The sequence below is a fragment of the Salvelinus namaycush genome, chromosome 27 (assembly GCF_016432855.1).
Source record: "Salvelinus namaycush isolate Seneca chromosome 27, SaNama_1.0, whole genome shotgun sequence".
NCBI classification, from domain to species: Eukaryota; Metazoa; Chordata; class Actinopteri; order Salmoniformes; family Salmonidae; genus Salvelinus; species Salvelinus namaycush.
Genome location: NC_052333.1, coordinates 28,135,343 through 28,153,968, shown reverse-complemented (window position 1 = coordinate 28,153,968; position 18,626 = coordinate 28,135,343). Strand labels below are relative to the sequence as shown.

The window sequence follows — 18,626 nt, the reverse complement described above, 5'->3', positions numbered from 1 at the left end:
GGTGTTACGTTCCCCAGTTTCTGTGTTGTATTTGAGTGTGTGTGTTTCAGGAGATAGATTCCTGGAAGCCTCCCCAACCAGCTGATTGGTCGACCCCAGGCTAATTGATGATTGGAGCTGACTCCGCCCCCTCGTCAAGAAGCAGCTGACTCTAATCACCATTGCCACCAGAAGATATAAAAGCCAGTGTTCTGTTTTGGGAAGATGATGAGAAAGATTAGAGAGAGGGAGATTGAATATTTTGGAGAAAAGATTAGAGGGAGGGAGATTGAATATTTTGGAGAAAAGATTAGAGGGAGGGAGATTGAATATTTTGGAGAAAAGATTAGAGGGAGATTGAATATTTTGGAGAAAAGATTAGAGGGAGATTGAATGTTTTGGAGAAATCATTAGAAAGAGTTCTGTGTTTGTTGCTTTGTCAAAGCTTCTTTAGTGGCCTGAGTTAGTTTACTCAGTTTTGTTGTAAAGTGTTTGTGAAATTGTTAATAATTATTCTGTTTCATTTGTTCCCAGGGGGGAAGGGGAAGGCACTTAGGGAGTGCTTAGGCAAGAGGCCCGAGGGCATACATATACCCGTAGTATATTCAATGTCTAGGCACACTAGGTAAGACCTGGGCGGACCACCCCCTGTATTTTGGTTAGGGCACCAGGTGGTGCAAGTTAGGTAAGTTAAGTGGGTAGGCAGGTTAGATAGGAGAGGGGGAGCTTTGATATTTACTTTCTTTCCTTTGGTTCCGTCCAGCCCCTTTTCCCCATATTACCGTGTAGGAAATAAATCCTAGTAACGGTAAATTCTGCCTTTGTCGTCCTTTCTCGCACCTACGGTCCATACCTCTTTCGCTTCACGGAGAGTTGAGTTGCAGCAGGGAGTTGCGTTCCCTCTTTATAGAGGCGTGCGTAACATAATGGGGGCTCATCAGTTGATGATAGCGTAACAGGTTACTCAAATATGAAGCAATTTGCCTACTAATTACAGCTACCCAATAATCCAACTTCATTGCAAATGTATGAAATGGTCCTCTTTTGATGACGTCAACCCTTGGCTGGAAGACCAGATGCTGCTGAAAGTGTTGTGTTGGAGGGCCAGTAAAGACACACTTCTTCCCTCCTTGTTCTAAAAATACTCCCTTGAGTATTTATTTGGACAGAAAAACTGGATTTGGATTTGAGATCAAATGTCTTCCCTGTTAAAAAAAAAGGTTATATTTTAGGGTATTTTCATACATATGAAATGAAAGCACTTCATGTATCTAGTCCCCCTATTTGAAGGTGTCATAATTATTTGGACAAATTCACTTATTGTGTTACATTTAGTAAATGGGACCAAATACTAAACTTTTTACTAAATTTTATACACTATAATTTGTCCAAATACTTATGACACCTTCAAATGGGGGGACTGCTAGAGTATACAGACAAATTCAAGGTTTTATCTTCACTGTCCAAATAAATTCATAGGGGAGAATATATTGAAATGCATGGATATTCTTATGACTATTCAAAATCACGGACATGCACTTTTATCGACAAGATCTACCAATAAGTAGGCCATTAGGCTTTCAACAAAGGTAATTTATAGTGTTGTTTGGGTAGTAACCCTGTAATTATTCAAGTGATGTAATAACTGTTACATATTAATTGCTGTGTGATAAAGCTATGAGTTGAGACATTTTAATTACAGGGACTGTGTTCAAGAAAAAAACTACTAATTTCAACTACAATGCAATGTTGTACTATAGAATAATTACAATTGCTACAGCTATAGAGGAACTTATGGTATTGTTAAAATATAAGTAGAATGAACTTGTACTTAGGTCCTTTACAAATTACACTACATGACCAAAAGTATGTGGACACCTGCGCATCGAATTCCAAAATCATGGGCATTAATTTGGAGTTGGTCCCTCCTTTGCTGCTATAACAGCCTCCACTCTTCTGTGAAGGCTTTCCACTAGATGTTGGAACATTGCTGCGGGGACTTGCTTCCATTCAGCCACAAGAGCATTAGTGAGGTCGGGCACGGATGTTTGGCGATTAGGCCTGGCTCGCAGTCGGCGTTCTAATTCATCCCAAAGGTGTTCGAAGGGGTTGAGGTCAGGGTTCACACTGTTGTACCGCTCCGTTATTTGTCTGTTTGAGGCCGCGTTAGCTTGCCATACTTCTTTGACCTCATCTACAAGCTTTTCCCCCCCCACAGGACTGCCGCTGACTGGATGTTTTGTTTGTTGCACCATTCTCGGTAATCCCTAGACACTGCCGTGCGTGAGAAGCCCAGGAGGCCGGCTGTTAAGGAAATATTGGATCTGGCACTGACAATCATACCACGCTCAAAGTTGCTTAGGTCACTCGTTTTGCCCATTCTAATGTTCAAACGAACAGTAACTCGATGCCTGTCTGCTTTATATAGCAATCCATTTTCAGGTAAGGGGTGGTGTACCTAATAAGCTGGCCAGTGAGTGTATATGGTGATTTAACCAAAGCGCTCACAGTGTATTAGTCTTGAGAGAACACATGATGGAACCAATACAACTACGATGTTAAAAGAAGAACGTTTATTCTCTATTCTATGACAATAACCAGTTGGAAGGAGGGAATTACATAGCATTTGGAGTTTAGTTTCATCCAGATGGACACAATCTGAAAACATTTTCACTCACTTTATTTGAGTAGTGTACAACAACCAGTTTTTTTTAAAGACAACCTCAAATTCTTACAATTGACACCAGGGGGGGAAGACCACTCGCACACCTTTGCAACTTGGATTGAAATATTTAGCATCTCGTGTAGTTGCTTATTTGGTATGACGAGCATCCATTAAATGCTGTTAGGGGAGTTTCAACCAAAGACAGCAACATACTTCAATTCTCCAGAAGCAAAGCTTAAGTTGGTGGCGTTAAATAGAATAAAAACACAAAAGATTTTTCTAGAATTCCCCTTGTAATTTTCATTCGATTTTTTTCTACTCGAGTCAAGTCTTTGTACACTTCTGCTAACACAGTAAAAGGAGCATCCAATACTAAATACAAATCCTAACATAAAAACACAGTAGTAAAAAATAGGTTTACGAAATATAAGAAGTGGATGCTAGTTAGACACGATGGAGCTAAAGCACTTTTAACCATATGGACACAGATGCAAAGTTCGGTAATAGTCCCAATTCAGCTTCAAAACAGATTCTCCCAAGAGATTCTGGTCCAAAAAGCAGGCATTTCAGGAGCGTTGATAATGTTGGTTCTTGAAGTCTACTCCGGTCAGTGTCGTCCATTCCTCTGGTCCAAAAAGCAGGCATTTCAGGAGCGTTGATAATGTTGGTTCTTGAAGTCTACTCCGGTCAGTGTCGTCCATTCCTCTGGTCCAAAAAGCAGGCATTTCAGGAGCGTTGATAATGTTGGTTCTTGAAGTCTACTCCGGTCAGTGTCGTCCATTCCAAGTTTAAAAGATCTTTGCGTTCTTCATGCACACACAGGAAAAAGGTTTCAAACTGTGCAGGTGCGAGTCTACTTTGTACTGATACTGATAGAATGGTCATGTCCACATTCAGGAAAAAGTTCAATTTCGAACAGTTCTCTTCATAGGCCCACAATTTTAGAACAAGTGTGTTTGTATGCATGTGTGTCAGTGAATGTTTTTTTTATATTCAAGCAGAGGTTGTGATCACATCAAATTTTAGCCATGTAATGTGAGACAGTGCACAGAGTTTATGTAAGTGCGTTTATCATTACATTTGTGTGGTGTAATAGTACTATACAAGCTTCTCTCTGCGTCTTTCATGTTATCAGTACTGTCTCAGTGTGGGCCTGTTGAAGGAGTCCCTACTCTCACAGTGGAGGTCCTGGTTCACTCCATGCCCTCTGGGTCAGCTTGGGCCATGTATGCGTCCAGCTCAGCGTCCAGGTTGCCCTTGGTCTTGGACATGTAGGCGTCAAGCTGGTTGTCCAGCTGCTCGCGGGTCATTCCTGGGCCACCACCCCTGCCGCGACCTCCTCTTCCACCCCCGCGACTGCGGCCACCACCCCTGCCAGCGAAGCCACCACGCCCACGTAGACCACCTCGTCCTGGAGGGAAAGATGGTGGTCAACACCCCCCCCCAAAAAATTAAAGATGGAATCACAATGCGTTAACAAAATGGTTCCTGTATAAGTGTTCATGTAAACAAGAAACTTGAGGTAGATTGTGACGTGTCAATTTACAGATGAAATGAATCCGAACTCTGAATCCAGTTCCTTACCCCTGGCTCCCACTCCTCTTCCAGCTCCTCGGCCAAAGGCACCTCCACGACCAGCAGCCCCTCTTTGACGCATCCCCCTACGGAGGGCCACACGGCCTGGACCCCCTCTGCCACGCATCATGCCCATGCCTGGGGAAAGGCGATTCCCTATCAGGACACAGGATGTTACAAAGGAGCAGTTAACTAGTGACTTAGCTTACCACATTTCAGTTTAAGAACAAAGTTGTCAAGTGAACACAAAAACATTTTATATGCCCATCATTGACCCACTTCTCAGCCACCAACTTAACTAAAGCAGCTTAACTATTCAAGTTCTATGTTACGCATGTTATTTATACTCCAACTTGTTTTACGTTAGCCATGACAGACAGGTTACAGGTGTTTGCTGGGTGCCTTGCCCATGTATTCTCAAGTCACTTACTTCTGTTCTAACTAGGCATGGGGTATTCAGACTGAATAACAATTCGTTCTACAGTGAAAGTGCACTAATATCACTTCAAATGCCATGACCAACATTGTTTTTTTATCCTGGAATGCCACAGTTCTGCATTGTATGCAACATATATGTGACCACAGTGCACATCTTGTATCTACACCATTACATTCTAAACCTGGATCATTTAAAGCCAATGTATTTCAATGAATTTCACTTGAAGTATTACTGTCGTTTTTTGTTGTTGTCTAAATGCAGTCTAAAATCCCTAATCCCCTCCACCGGGAATGTGTAGAAGTGGGTGTGGGGTGACTGTGTGGATAAGCAGGGACAGTGCAGCTGTTAGATTTGTCACCACATGCTCTGTAGCACAACAGGTGCCGGACTAACCAGGACAGCAGGGGGTTTATGGAGGGTGGAGTCACGATGATTGACAGCCACATTCCCTCAAATTGAGGGGATGGATAGTAAACCAGGGGGTGAAGCCATACTATGACAGATCCACCTGGACTATTCCATTCAACTCAGCAGGGTGTATTTGCTCAAGCTAGTTTACAGATGAGATCACGTCACCCCTTAAAATAATAAAAAGTTTGCCTTTCCCCCATGCAAATTTAAAAGCCTGGACATATTTAAAAGCCTGGACGTCCCTGTGGAAAGTATATTCCAGCCCCAGAATAGAACATTTAACAGAAATTAAATGTCTCGTTAAATGTCTTTCAACAATTTATGAAGCCAACGTTTTCAGTTCTAACATTGTAGCAAAACATCAATCCCAGTAGGCTTTGCTGTGTGGTACCAAATGCTCACCTCTCAGAGCCATAGCGCCCCTTAAGGCTCCTCCTCTGCCGCGGCCTCGCAGGCCTCCTCTCGTCATCCCCCGCATCCCTCCAACAGCGAAACCCCGGCCGCCAGTACCCCCCCGCATCAAGGCCCCAATGGGCCGGCCCAGCCTGGCCTGGATGTTGCTCTTCCCCAGGCGCTGCTTCAGGCTCTGGGAGGGTTAGGTGGAAGGTTGATACCAAGTGATAGGGAGGTGTTGAACTCCTGTGCTGCATTTGTCAAGTTGTCACTTCAGTGCTTGACCCAAACACTCAGCCATTTATGTGATCTGTATATTAACCTTTGCTCTATGGTGCCCTCTAGGTCTGCGTCAAGCATTTCCTAATATCTATTGATTAAGCCTTTTTCCTGTACCCCATCTCCCTTTTACACGTTTGTAGAACATGGCCTGTTTCCGGTATGCCATTCCTCTCGCAATCTCACCTGTTTACAGTGCTTCAGATGCCTCCCCATTTGGCTCTCTCAATTCATCTTTCCCCGATTCCTCCTCAAAATGCACTGGAGAAGAAGGCCCGAGAGAAGGGACTTGGACCGTCTCCTCCAATACTGTTGAGAAGGTGAGGAATTGCAGAAAGACTAATTGAGCTGGATCACCTTGTCTCACCTGCTTGTGGTGCAGAGCAGCCTGCACAGAGGGCCTGTTCTCCATTTGCTGGGCGAGCCGGCGGTTGCGGGCACTGGCCATGTGTTGCTGCTGCATGGTTGCTCGCACACTCACCGCTGTCGGCGCCTTGTTCTTCAGCATGGTAGTGAAGCTTTGGAGGGGAGGGGAAGCGGGACAGATAGGGGGTAAAAGGAGGGAGAGAGAGAGAGGATACGGAGGGGGAGGGATGGTTCCAAATCAAGTCATTTCTCATACCATGGACACAGCCACAGGAGCTGTGGCGTGTGTTATGAATGCCCCGCTTGTTGGCACCTCACTCTCTTTGTTTCGCTCTCTCTCATTATTAAGTATTTGACAACCCAAAATGCTTTCTGGAAGCAATTCAGCACATTTTAGGTTAAAATAAAACAAAAGTGGAAAGATAGAAAAAGCAGCAGAAGAAACACTGGAACAGATGGGAAGACAAGAATGAGAAAGGCAGAAAAGAAAACAGAGAGAAAGGAAAGTGGATGACAATAGAGGAGAGTGATTGCCACTTACAGGCCTCCACGCCACCCTGTTTTGATGGCATCAGCCTGCGAAAAAGGCCTGGCAGAGGTTGGAGGCCCAGGACTGGAGGGGTATCTGGCAACCCAGCCACTTACAGCCCGGACCGTGCCTTGTGCTCACACCACACATATGAGAATAGGAGGAAAAGGGGGAGAGAAGAGCAAGAAAAGGGGGGTTGGTCACGTCCGGGCTAGGACTGGGCACCTAGTCTCACAGAAAGACTTCAGAGCACAGAGAACTGAAAATGAAAGTGGTAGCAAAGAAGAGGAAAAGGACACAAAATGGCTAAACAAACTGTCATTTAGTTGAGAGAGAGTTGTGTGTGTGTAGAGAGAGGGTGGGAGAGGAGCGGGAGGGTGCACCCTCCCCTTTTCATTGGTTTGGTCTCTCCTCTCCCATATGTACAGTATATTTTGGGACTGCACCAATGTGTGACACACAGAGAGGAGTGCCGGGGCATATCAGGAGTGCGGCCTGTGCCCATTCTCGGCCATCGCCTTACCAAGCATCACTGTTACCCTCTCTCCTTGGGTCTAAGTGTGCGCTGCTCACACAAAAGACACGCCAAACTTCTAATGTCAGTAAACGGTGAATATGGCATGCATTTTGAGTGAGCAGCGCACACGTCTGCCCCGGGCAGTCTAGCGTCCAGGTCTGGTCCCCAACAGTGGCCTTCCGTAGTAGAGCACACTAGGGCCGTCTGTACCACTTTTTCGACCTTCGCCTCGCTTAGTGCTGTCAGGGTGCGTAGCGCGTCTCACCGCTCATTCAGGGACTGCTTGGTGGTGCTTTTCAGCACGACTTTTTGGGAGGAGGGAGCACTCATTTTGACTTCACTGGAACTCCTTGGAACCAGCAACATATGAGAGGGATAGAAAGGGATAGGGAGGGTGGGGTAGGTCAAAGTCGGAGGTGCCAGGGGAGGGTGTAGTTGGGGGAAAAAATTGGTTAGAAAAACAATTTCACGAGCCAGGAAAAGGAAATATACTAGTGTTGGTCATTCCATTCCATCTGTGCATAACCATTCAAGGTCGTAGGTAATGTTACTAGCTAGTTTCATAATAATACATTATATTTAGCTGGCAAAATGGTCAGCTTAGTTAGTAGATAGCTAGCTTGCGTTTGACTAGTTGTGGTATGCAGTTAGCTAGTATCCTTTCATTTGCCAACTAACGTTAATGTTGGATACATAATTTGAAGAAAATACGCAAAAGGGCCACGCCACCGGCTCGAAATAAACATATCATAGACTTTCCCGAAAGGCACAACATACACGTCCAGTTCATAAAACAAATGTAGCAAATGAGTCGACTTCATTGCTTTTGAATGCCTACGAGAGACGGGACAACTACGAAAGCTAGCTAACTACGTTAACTAGCTAATTAACTAAGTAGGCTGTGACTGTGCGAAAAACAATAGGAGCCTGTAAACTCAAGTTAGGCTGGCGTCCTATCGAGCCTGAACATTATTCGCCAACGTAGTATTTACGAAATATCTAACTAAAAACAGTCAACTTTGTCTCAAACAAGTCCAATAGGCGATCATTGGTAAACTCACTTTGATCGTTGCTTGTTTTTCGAATACTCGTGTATCACTTTGCTAGCAAGCTCGTTAGCTTGAGCGATAGACCAGTTAAAGCTAGTTGCAACCGACAGATGTGGATCCACTACTCACTAGATGTTTTATTTCACCTTGCTCTTACGGATACTACTAAAATACGAACTACACTAGCTAGCTACAGTGATTAAAACAGTATCTGCTTAAAAATATATAAACTGAGGCCAGCCTATTCTCCCTCTCTCCTTTCCTTACAAAATGGTGCTAACTAACTGACGACGGAAAATGGAGAGATTTTACAGCTACGTCACAGAGCTACTTCCTGGCGTGCTTTACGTTTCTTGTTATCACTTCTGGATCTGGAAGAGGAATGGCTGCCCTAGCTGTTGTGGAGACACCGTCAGGGAAAGATGCAATTGCAGAGGGACTGCTTGGCCTCTTGAAACCAGCTGTCCAGCAGCTTGATCTTCATGTGCACTCAGTGAGGTGGGTAGCTAGCAAGATTTTTGCTTCAACTTCAATTTTGCTTGCTAGATGCCGTTCCCTTCAATCACAGCTAGTTAGCTTGCTAGACACATATGGTGCGTTCAAGACAACTCGGAACAAACGAGGTCAGATTTTCAGGTGGAAAGTCGGAGCTCTGAAAAGAGTCCAGAGTTCCCCACTTGGAATTGCGTGTTGCATGAGCTCAGTTTTCTTCCGATAGTCTCAATTGTCTTGAAAGAACTGAAATCGGAAGTCGGAGATTTCCGAGTTCCCAGTTGTTTCGAATGCGGCAATAAGCTAATTCCATCATCATGACAAGTCCCGTGATCCAGCCCCTCCTTCCCTAGTAAATCAAATTGTATTTGTGAAATGCGCCGAATACAAAAGGTGTTTGACCTTACAGTGAAATGCTTACCTACAAACCCTTAACCAACAAAGCAGTTTTAAGAAAAAGTGTTAAAGTATTTACTAAAATCAACTGAAGGTTAGTCGAGGTAATATTTACATGTATGTAGAGGTAAAGTGACTATGTATGGATAATAAATAGAGAGTAGCAGCAGCGAAAAGTCCAGGTAGCCATTTAATTAGCTGTTCAGGAGTCTTATGGCATGGGGTTAGAAGCTGTTAAGAAGCCTTTGGGAATGAGACTTGGCACTCCGGTGCTGCTTGTCCTGCGGTAGCAGAGAGAATAGTCTATGACTAGGGTGGCTTTGACAATCCTTTGGGCCTTCCTCTGACACCGCCTGGTATAGAGGTCCTGGGTGGCAGGAAGCTTGGCCCCAGTGATGTACTGGGCTGTATGCACTACCCTCTGTAGTGCCTTGGGTTTAGTTGGAGGCTGAGCAGTTGCCATACCAGGTGGTGATGCAACAAGTCAGGATGCTCTCTATGTGGCAGCTGTAGAACTTTTTGATGATCTGAGGACCCATGCCAAATCTTTTTAGTGTCCTGAGGGGGAAAAGGCGTTGTTGTGCCCTCTTCACAGGTGTCTTGGTGTGTTTGGACCATGATAGTTTGTTGGTGATGTGGACACCAAGGAACTTGAAACTCTCAACCTGCTCCACTACAGCCCCGTCGATGAGAATGGGGGTGTGCTCGGTCCTCCTTTTCCTGTAGTCCACAATCATCATCTTTGTCTTGATCACGTTGAGGGAGAGGTTGTTGTCCTGGCACCACACGGCCAGGTCTCTGACCTTCTCCCTATAGGCTGTCTCGTCATTGTTGGTGATCAGGCCGACCACTGTTGTCGTTGGCGAACTTAATGATGGTGTTGGAGTCATGCTTGGCCATGCAGTCATGTGTGAACAGGGAGTACAGGAGGGGACTGAGCACGCACCCCGGAGGGGCCCCTGTGTTGAGGATCAGCGTGGCAGATGTGTTGTTACCTACCCTTACCACCTGGGGGCGGCCCGTCAGGAAGTCCAGGATCCAGTTGCAGAGGGAGGGGTTTAGTCCCAGGGAGGGAGATTCCCTAAAAACACGCCACTTCGATATAGAATAGAAAAACATTTTATTTATGTAAATTCGAATGCACAGAGATACCGTGACGAGATCCTGAGGCCCATTGTCGAACCGTTCATCAAGGATCTGTACACAATTCCTGGAAGCTGAAAACGTCCCAGTTCTTCCATGGCCTGAATAGTCACCAGACATGTCACCCACTGAGCATGTTTGGGATGCTCTGGATCGACGTGTACGACAGCGTTTTCCAGTTCCCGCCAATATCCAACAACTTTGCACAGCCATTGAAGAGGACTGGGACAACATTCCACAGGCCACAATCAACAGCCTGATCAACTCTAAGCAAAGCAGATGTGTCACGAGGCAAATGGTGGTCACACCAGATACTGACTGGTTTTCTGATCCACCCCCCTACTTTTTTTGTTTTTAAAGATATCTGAAGCATGAATGTGTGTGTGAGTGCATGTGTGCTAAGGTGTGGGGAATCAGAGCAGGTGGTCAGTCCAGTTCAAGTGTTCAGCAGTCTGATGGCTTGTAGAAACTGTCTCTGAGCCTCTTGGTATCAGACCTCATGTTCTTTACCGTCAGGCGGACTGTATCTGGAGTGAACAGCTCGTGTATGGGGTTCTTGATGGTTCTGTGGGTATTCCTCAGGCACCGTTTTGAGTAGATGTCCTGGATGGGTGGGAGCACGGTCCCAGTGATGTACTGGAGGGCCTTGCGGTCAGGTCCAGTGTGCCTGGCATGCTGGCTTTAATTTGATTCATGACCAGCCTCTTGAAGCACTTCATAATGACTGGGCGATAGTCATTTGGCCATGTCACCTTGTTTTTCTTGGGCACTTGGATGATGGTGGGCTCCTTAAAGCAGGTGGGGACTACAGCCTGGACAGGGACAGGTTGAAGATGTCTGAGAATACGCCTGGCCGTCCTTCCTGGATGGAATAGAATGTGTTAAGCTCGTCTGAGATGGACGCTTCAGTTAGCATCACACAGCTGGATTTGCCTTTGTAGTCTGTGATAGTCTGTAGTCCTTGTCCCATGCGTTGCGAGTCTGAGTTGTCTAATATAAATTCAAGTTGGAGTCTGTATTGTCTTTTTGCATCCCTAATAGATTTGTGGAGCTTGTACCTGCTTGCCCTGTACATGTTGCTGGCCACCAAGTCATCGTGGTTCGTTCTGCTGACATTGAATGCTGCAGTACGAGCTCTCAGAATTGTACGGATATCTCCGTTCACCAAGGATTTTTGTTTGGGGTATGTTCGGATTGTTGTTGTGGGTACATCATCAACACATTTCCTAATGAAGCCTGTGACTGACAATGTATATTTCTCAACGTTGATGGATGAGTCCTGGGTGGATGAACATATTCCAATCAGTATCCTCAAAACAGTCCTGCAGCTTTGAGTCTGCCTCTTCTGTCCAGTGCCTCACTATTCTCTGTGTCGGTAGCTCGGCTACACATTTTTTTCGTAGCAGGCTAGGAGAACTTACACAGCAGGTTAAGATAATTAACGTAGCAGGTTAGGGAGTTAAGGTTAGGAAAAGGGTTAGGGTGAGAGAAAATGCTCTCCTAACCTGCTACGAAAAGTAAATTGTCTCAGTGGCGTGTTTTTATGGAGGGACATTCTGAATGTGTCCTTACCTCATTCATGTGTTACTTGCTGTAGGCCTAGGCTACAGCTATCAATGTTTTCTGCTGTAACCACTCGGTCTGTTGTAGTAGTCATGATTTTGTTACTTTACTATATTTCTGTATTTATAATGCTATTGTGTTGTTTTTTTGTTATAGGGAAAGCCAGGTGGAACTACGAGAACACATAGACAATCTAGCCACAGGTAAAACTATTCACTTTTACATGCTTAATATGCACTCCCGGGGGGAACAGGGAAGTGGACGGGTGCCGGGTTAATGCACTTGACCTTGTGAAAGAAAGCCCATTGCCAAGCCCATGAAAACCCCTGTGTGAGACAGGCAGAGGCTGCTGTGATGTGACTAGTATAATCACAGGTTTCGAAGCATGTGTGTAAGGCTTGTACAAGCTCCTGTGCTGCCTGGTTCTCATGAGGTCATAAAAAATACATTGCTTTTAATTATATACAGAATCAATCCTACAAATTGAAGGCTTGAACAATAGCTGAATACCTTAGCAAAATGGCTGCTGCCTTATCCATTTTCTTTATGAGATAAGCCAATCATCCTGTCGGTCATCCTCATCTCATCCCTTCATTTTTAGAGCTGTGCAGGATAAATGAGCACCAGAAGGTGGTGCTAGACCTGGACCCCTATGTGAAAAAGCTGCTGAATGCAAGACGCAGGGTGGTGCTGGTCAACAACATACTACAGAATGCTCAGGTCAGTGGCTCAAAGCAAGAGCTTGGATGCTTTCTTTCTTTGCCTGTGCAGTATCTTATACTATTTTGTGGGCCTTTTTTTACTCCTATCCTTGTATCTAACAATCTATTTGTATGTGTGTCACTGTCAAATTCAGTGACGTAGTGTTCATCCAATGTATCTATCTATACATTAATTCCAATAGGCATGGCAATTCTGCTTTGTTGTGTGTATTTTGAATTCATGCAGCTCAGGTGGTATATTATGTCAAGCTACTGACTTCCAACGTCCAATGCTCACTTGAGTTTCACTCTTTCTCCCTCTCTCTAGGAACGGTTGCGACGGCTCAATCACAACGTCGCCAAAGAGACAGCGCGTCGGAAGACCATGCTGGAGACCTCTGGAGCGTTCACGCCTCGGTCGCCCAGTAAACCATGACCAGTAAACCATGACCAGTAAACCATGACCAGTAAACCATGACCAGTAAACCATGCCCCACTCCTCAGCTTGGAAAAAACTGCTTAATAACAACACTGAGCTTGTCTGCCTGTGTCCTGGACTGAATAAAGTTTTCACAAACTCTCCACTGGGGTTGGGCAGTATCCAGATGTTCATACCGTTCTTGTACCATACCAGGAAATACGGTATTACAGTCAGTGCGCACAAGGGGCGCTATTATTTTCAAACATATTAAAATGTTTACGGGGGGGGAAGGTTGGGGTCCCAACAAGTTACTAGTGACAAGTTCTCTTTCCAATCTCACAGATTAAGGCAATACTCAGTTTACCTGCTGAAACGCCAACCTCACATCACTGCTTTGTGCTATTGTAGCAACGTGTACGTGTCTTGAGTAGTCAAACTACTAATTTACAATAAGGCAATTGGAATCGGGTGCTTTGCTTCAAAAACGTACACCAACTTGATCAAATGTTAAGATTGTGCAAACTGAAATTGGAATCGAAAATAATAATCTAATAATGCAAAGAAATGTGTTTACACTGCTGGAGTGCTTTGTGCCTACTGGTTTTTACAACCCTCTCTCTTTCCAGAATATGTGTATGGATGCCTCTGCATTCCATTCAAAGCTATGGCCACAGATATGTAGTTGATGGAACCTGTTCTTCTCTAGGGTGAAGTATTTTTGTCACTGTGGACTAAGTAACTAGACCCGGCAATACAAAGTAGCGCAGAAAAAAAAGCTGCAAGGAATGTACGGAAACAGAACCGTCACTGTTTCACGCTTCTAGCAGCAACTGATATGCAACCATGCCTAATATGGTTTGTCAAACCTTTTTTTCTCGATGTCAAATCAAGTTTTATTGGTCGCATACACATATTTTGCAGATGGTATCGCAGGTGCAGCAAAATGCTTATGTTTCTAGCTCCAACAGTGCAGTATTACCTAACCATACAAAATATGTTAATGACAACTTCTGTACTTTAGTTGCTATTGAATAAAACATAAGTATCACCATTTTTTGGTCTCCTGTATTATGAAGTGCACATATACTCTGTTAAAGTGTATAAATTGTAATTTAAGGAAACTGTCTTAGTACTACTGTCATTACATGGTTGTATGATGTGTGTGTATAGACAATCAGAGCAATCCATACAATTATTTGAGTTCTATGGGAGTGGTCTGACTCCACAATGAAATGTGTTATTGTAGTCAAATATTTTCAAGTTTTACACAAACAGTTTTAATTGGTTCAAGATGACAGATCAGTATCAACGTGGAAGATGAATGGTGGCGAGCCAGTATCCTTCTTATCAACTGTTTTCAAGCATTTTAACAGTAAACTTCAAGGACACCTTAAAAAAGGCGATTTAATTCAAATTCTGCTCTGTAATTCTAATCACAAATCTCAACCAACTCCGTCTTTCTCACAAACAAACCTTGTGTGGTGTATAAAGCTTATGTTTATGTGGGTATACTGATCTTAAATAATTGTGTTGTCATGCCATGAGAGACAGCGTTGTAGGATACTCAGATCAATTTATTAGGTACGGCACCTTGTTCCCTGCTGTATAAAGCAGCCATGAACCATTCAGTTACTGTTCGAATGAAAGTTAGAATGGGCAAAATGAGTGACCTACTGTAAGCGACTTTGAGCATGGTATGATCATCGGTGCCAGGTGCACCGGATCCAGTATCTCAGAAACGGCCGCCCTCCTGGGCTTTTCACGCATGACCGTGTTTATGTTTAACTTAAAAAGGTGGGACAAACAAAAAAAATCCAGTCACTGGCAGTCCTGTGGGCAAAAACAGGTTGTTGATGAGAGAGGTCGAATAAGAATGGCAAGAATTGTGCAAGCTAACAGGCGGGCCACAAACAGACAAATAACATCGCTGTACAACAGTGTTGTGCAGAACGGCATCTCGGAATGCACAACTCAGCGGTCCTTGTTATGGATGGGTTATTGCAGCAGACGACCACACCAGGTTCCACTCCTATCAGCTAAAAACAAGAAGAAGCGGCTCCAGTGGGCACGCGATCACCAACACTGGATAATTGAGTGGAAAAACATTGCCTGGAACATGACAGTGAGCTCAGTTTACTTAAGTGGCCTGGTCAGTCCCCAGACCTGGCCAGTCCCCAGACCTCAACCCAATAGAGCATCTTTAGGATGAGATGTAACGGACTGTTCGCAGCATGAATGTACTGCCGTCCAATCGGCAACAACAATGCCATTGTGTCAACATGGACCATCATCCCTGTGAAACGTTTCCAGCACCTTGTAGAATCCCCCAAATAAATCAGGCTGTTCTGGAGGCAAAGGGGGGGGGGGGGGGGGGGGGGGTCTGGCTCAGTATTAGATGGGGGTACCTAATAAACTGTCCGGTGAGTGTATATTGACCATCAGTGGAATGTAACATCACTGATTGTGATCATTTAGGACCAACAAGATGTTGAACTGTTCAAACTTTTTGTTAGAACAATGGGCTGTGTTTTTTTTTTTTTTTTTTTTGCTCTAGCCTGTTCCCATATCTTTTTGTGCTTTCTTGTCAGTTCCTATGGTCATTGTTAGCCAACAAATATGAGATCGAGCTAGAATTGCTCCACCTCTCTTTTTAAAAAGTCCTTCGCCTGAATACCTTTATCAGCATTGCCCTCTTGCATAATTGGATCAGTGATAAAATGCAAGGTATGTCTGCCTCCAATGTCAATACTGAATGTTTTGTAATCAGAGAAGGGGGGTTGAAGGTGACCCTGTTGGGTTTGAGCTAGAGTAGGAGGGAATGTGAGAGAGGGATATGAGAGAGGGGCGGAGGTCAAGCAGGGAAGGCTTGTGGAAGAGGAATTGATCAAAATGGATTGGGTGAGGCCGAGTTTGAGTTTTATGGTGGCGTCATCTTAGGTTGAGGTAGTTAGGGAGAAAGGGAAAGGCTGAGACAAAGTGAAGATGTACAGTGACTGTACAGCCCTTGGTGTGTGTTGCAGATCAGGCCTGACTTTCTTGAATATCCCTGGATTTGCCTGAACATGGATTTGGAGAGAATTTGTGCAGGCAGGTATGTATGGCACTTCAATGGAGAGTTAGATATAGTTTCACGACAGTTCTTTATGCCTATAACTCTATTGTATCTTAGAGAAAAGCTGAAGGGGGCTGGATCCTCAATCTGCGGTGCAGAAGCAATCGTTTAATGACCTGTACCACAAAGCCTGGGGCTCAGGTAGAGGTAGTAGCACTCACATATGCCACGCGAGTGGCACTTGTTTATCACAGAATGTCATACAAATGGTACATTAAAACAGAATTGTACTGACTCTTCGAGAGCATCCTGACTGGTTGCATCACTGCCTGGCACGGCAATTGCTCGGCCTCTGACCGCAAGGCACTACAGAGGGTAGTGCGTACGGCCCAGTACATCACTGGGGCTAAGATGCCTGGCATCCAGGACCTCTACACCAGGCGGTGTCAGAGGAAGGCCCAAATAATTGTCAAAGACCCCAGCCACCCCAGTCATAGACTGTTCTCTCGACTACCGCATGGCAAGCGGTACCGGAGTGCCAAGTCTAGGACAAAAATGCTTCTCAACAGTTTTTACCCCCAAGCCATAAGACTATTTGCATTGTGTGCCCCCCCCCTCTTTTTTACGCTGCTGCTACTCTCTGTTTATCATATATGCATAGTTACTTTAACTATACATTCATGTACATACTACCTCAATTGGGCCGACCAACCAGTGCCCCCGCACATTGGCTAACCGGGCTATCTGCATTCTGTCCCAACCACCACCCGCCAACCCCTCTTTTACGCCACTGCTACTCTCTGTTATATGCATATATGCATAGTTACTTTATCCATATCTACATGTACATACTACCTCTATCAGCCTGACTAACCGGTGTCTGTATGTAGCCTCGCAACTTTTATAGCCTCTCTACTGTATATAGCCTGTCTTTTTACTGTTGTTTTATTTTTTTTACCTACCTATTGTTCACCTAATAGCTTTTTTGCACTATTGGTTAGAGCCTGTAAGTAAGCATTTCACTGTAAGGTCTATATCTGTTGTATTCGTCGCACATGACAAATAAACTTTGATTTGATTTAAAGGGGCATGGTAATCTGTCTAAATGACTACCGTCCCGTAGCACTCACGTCTGTAGCCATGAAATGCTTTGAAAGGCTGGTCATGGCTCACATCAACACCATTATCCCAGAAACCCTAGACCCACTCCAATTTGCATACCGCACCAACAGATCCACAGATGATGCAATCTCTATTGCACTCCACACTGCCCTTTCACACCTGGACATAAGGAACACCTATGTGAGAACGTTATTCATTGACTACAGCTCAGGGTTCAACACCATAGTGCCCTCAAAGCTCATCACTAAGCTAAGGACCCTGGGACTCTGCAACTGAATCCTGGACTTCCTGGCGGGCCGCCCCCAGGTGGTATGGGTAGGTAACAACACATCTGCCACGCTGATCCTCAACACGTGGGCCCCTCAGGGGTGCGTGCTCAGTCCCATCCTGTACTCCCTGTTCACTCATGACTGCACGGCCAGGCACGACTCCAACACCATCATTAAGTTTGCTGATGACACAACAGTGGTAGGCCTGATCACTGACAACGATGAGACAGCCTATAGGGAGGAGGTCAGAGACCTGACCGTGTGGTGCAAGGACAACAACCTCTCCATCAACATGATCAGGACAAATGAGATGATTGTGGACTACAGGAAAAGGAGGACCGAGCACGCCCCCATTCTCATCGACAGGGCTGTAGTAGAGCAGGTTGAGAGCTTCAAGTTCCTTGGTGTCCACATCACCAACAAACTATCATGGTCCAAACACACCAAGACAGTTGTGAAGTGGGCACGATAACACCTTTCCCCCTCAGGAGACTGAAAAGATTTGGCATGGGTCCTCAGATCCTCAAAAGGTTTTACAGCTGCACCATCGAGAGCATCCTGACGGGTTGCATCACTGCCTAGTATGGCAACTGCTCGGCCTCCGACCGCAAGGCACTACAGAGGGTAGAGCGTACGGCCCAGTACATCACCGGGCCCAAGCTTCCTGCCATCCAAAAAATTGTCAAAGACTCGAGCCACCCTAATCATAGACTGCTCTCTCTGCTACTGCATGGCAAGCAAAACCGGAGTGCCAAGTCTAGGTCCAAGAGGCTTCTAAACAGCTTCTACCCCCAAGCCATAAGACTACTGAACAGCTAATCAAATGGCTACCCAGACTATTTGCATTGTACCCCCCTCCCCTTCTACGCTGCTGCTACTCTCTGTTATTATCTATATATAGTCACTTTAATAACTCTACCTACATGTACATATTACCTCAATTACGTTGACACCGGTGCCCCCGCACATTGACTCTGTATATAGCCTCGCTATTGTTATTTATTTATAATAATTATTTATTCTTATCTCTTACATTTTTTTTTAGGTATTTTCTTAAAACTGAATTGTTGTTTAAGGGCCTGTAAGTAAGCATTTCACTGTAAGGTCTACAATGGTTATATTTGGCGCATGTGACAAATAACATTTGATTTGATGGTTGGTAGAAAAAAAGTTACCACACCCTTTCTAGAGTTCAGTAGATCAAATGTATTACCCAAGAGAAGTGGAGTACTAATTGCCCTATTTGTCACCATGGTACCTTGTTG

At 44.8% G+C, this 18,626-nt stretch overlaps 2 protein-coding genes across 3 annotated transcripts; one reads left to right on the top strand and one right to left on the bottom strand.

Annotated features, from left to right (window-relative positions):
* Positions 1-2,530: 2,530 nt before the first annotated feature.
* On the bottom strand, positions 2,531-8,502 carry LOC120021971 (chromatin target of PRMT1 protein-like). Of its 2 annotated transcripts, none has more exons than XM_038965773.1 (6): positions 8,215-8,502; positions 7,160-7,502; positions 6,109-6,259; positions 5,472-5,655; positions 4,229-4,375; positions 2,531-4,055 (listed from the first exon to the last, which is right to left on the bottom strand). In XM_038965773.1, the coding sequence occupies exons 3-6, from the start codon at positions 6,247-6,249 to the stop codon at positions 3,838-3,840; spliced, it is 690 nt and encodes a 229-aa protein (XP_038821701.1). In that variant the 5' UTR covers positions 6,250-6,259; positions 7,160-7,502; positions 8,215-8,502; the 3' UTR covers positions 2,531-3,837. The 2 variants fall into 2 exon arrangements, with proteins under 2 accessions (XP_038821701.1, XP_038821700.1); XM_038965772.1 differs by having other exon boundaries at positions 7,419-7,502.
* LOC120021972 (SNARE-associated protein Snapin-like) lies at positions 8,501-13,971 on the top strand. Its single transcript, XM_038965774.1, has 4 exons — positions 8,501-8,700; positions 11,953-11,999; positions 12,398-12,516; positions 12,826-13,971. The coding sequence occupies exons 1-4, from the start codon at positions 8,585-8,587 to the stop codon at positions 12,931-12,933; spliced, it is 390 nt and encodes a 129-aa protein (XP_038821702.1). The 5' UTR covers positions 8,501-8,584; the 3' UTR covers positions 12,934-13,971.
* The last annotated feature ends 4,655 nt before the right edge of the window (positions 13,972-18,626 follow it).

Excerpts from the sequence above, each read along its gene's own strand:
- LOC120021971 (XM_038965772.1), bottom strand. The coding sequence starts at position 7,483 with ATGAGTGCTCCCTCCTCCCAAAAAGTCGTGCTGAAAAGCACCACCAAG. Across the intron at positions 6,260-7,418 it reads AAGCAGTCCCTGAATGAGCG|CTTCACTACCATGCTGAAGA; the intron begins GTGAGACGCGCT and ends TCCCCTCCAAAG. Across the intron at positions 4,056-4,228 it reads AAGAGGAGTGGGAGCCAGGG|GACGAGGTGGTCTACGTGGG; the intron begins GTAAGGAACTGG and ends CTTTCCCTCCAG.
- LOC120021972 (XM_038965774.1), top strand. The coding sequence starts at position 8,585 with ATGGCTGCCCTAGCTGTTGTGGAGACACCGTCAGGGAAAGATGCAATT. Across the intron at positions 8,701-11,952 it reads CTTCATGTGCACTCAGTGAG|GGAAAGCCAGGTGGAACTAC; the intron begins GTGGGTAGCTAG and ends TTTTTGTTATAG. Across the intron at positions 12,000-12,397 it reads CATAGACAATCTAGCCACAG|AGCTGTGCAGGATAAATGAG; the intron begins GTAAAACTATTC and ends CTTCATTTTTAG.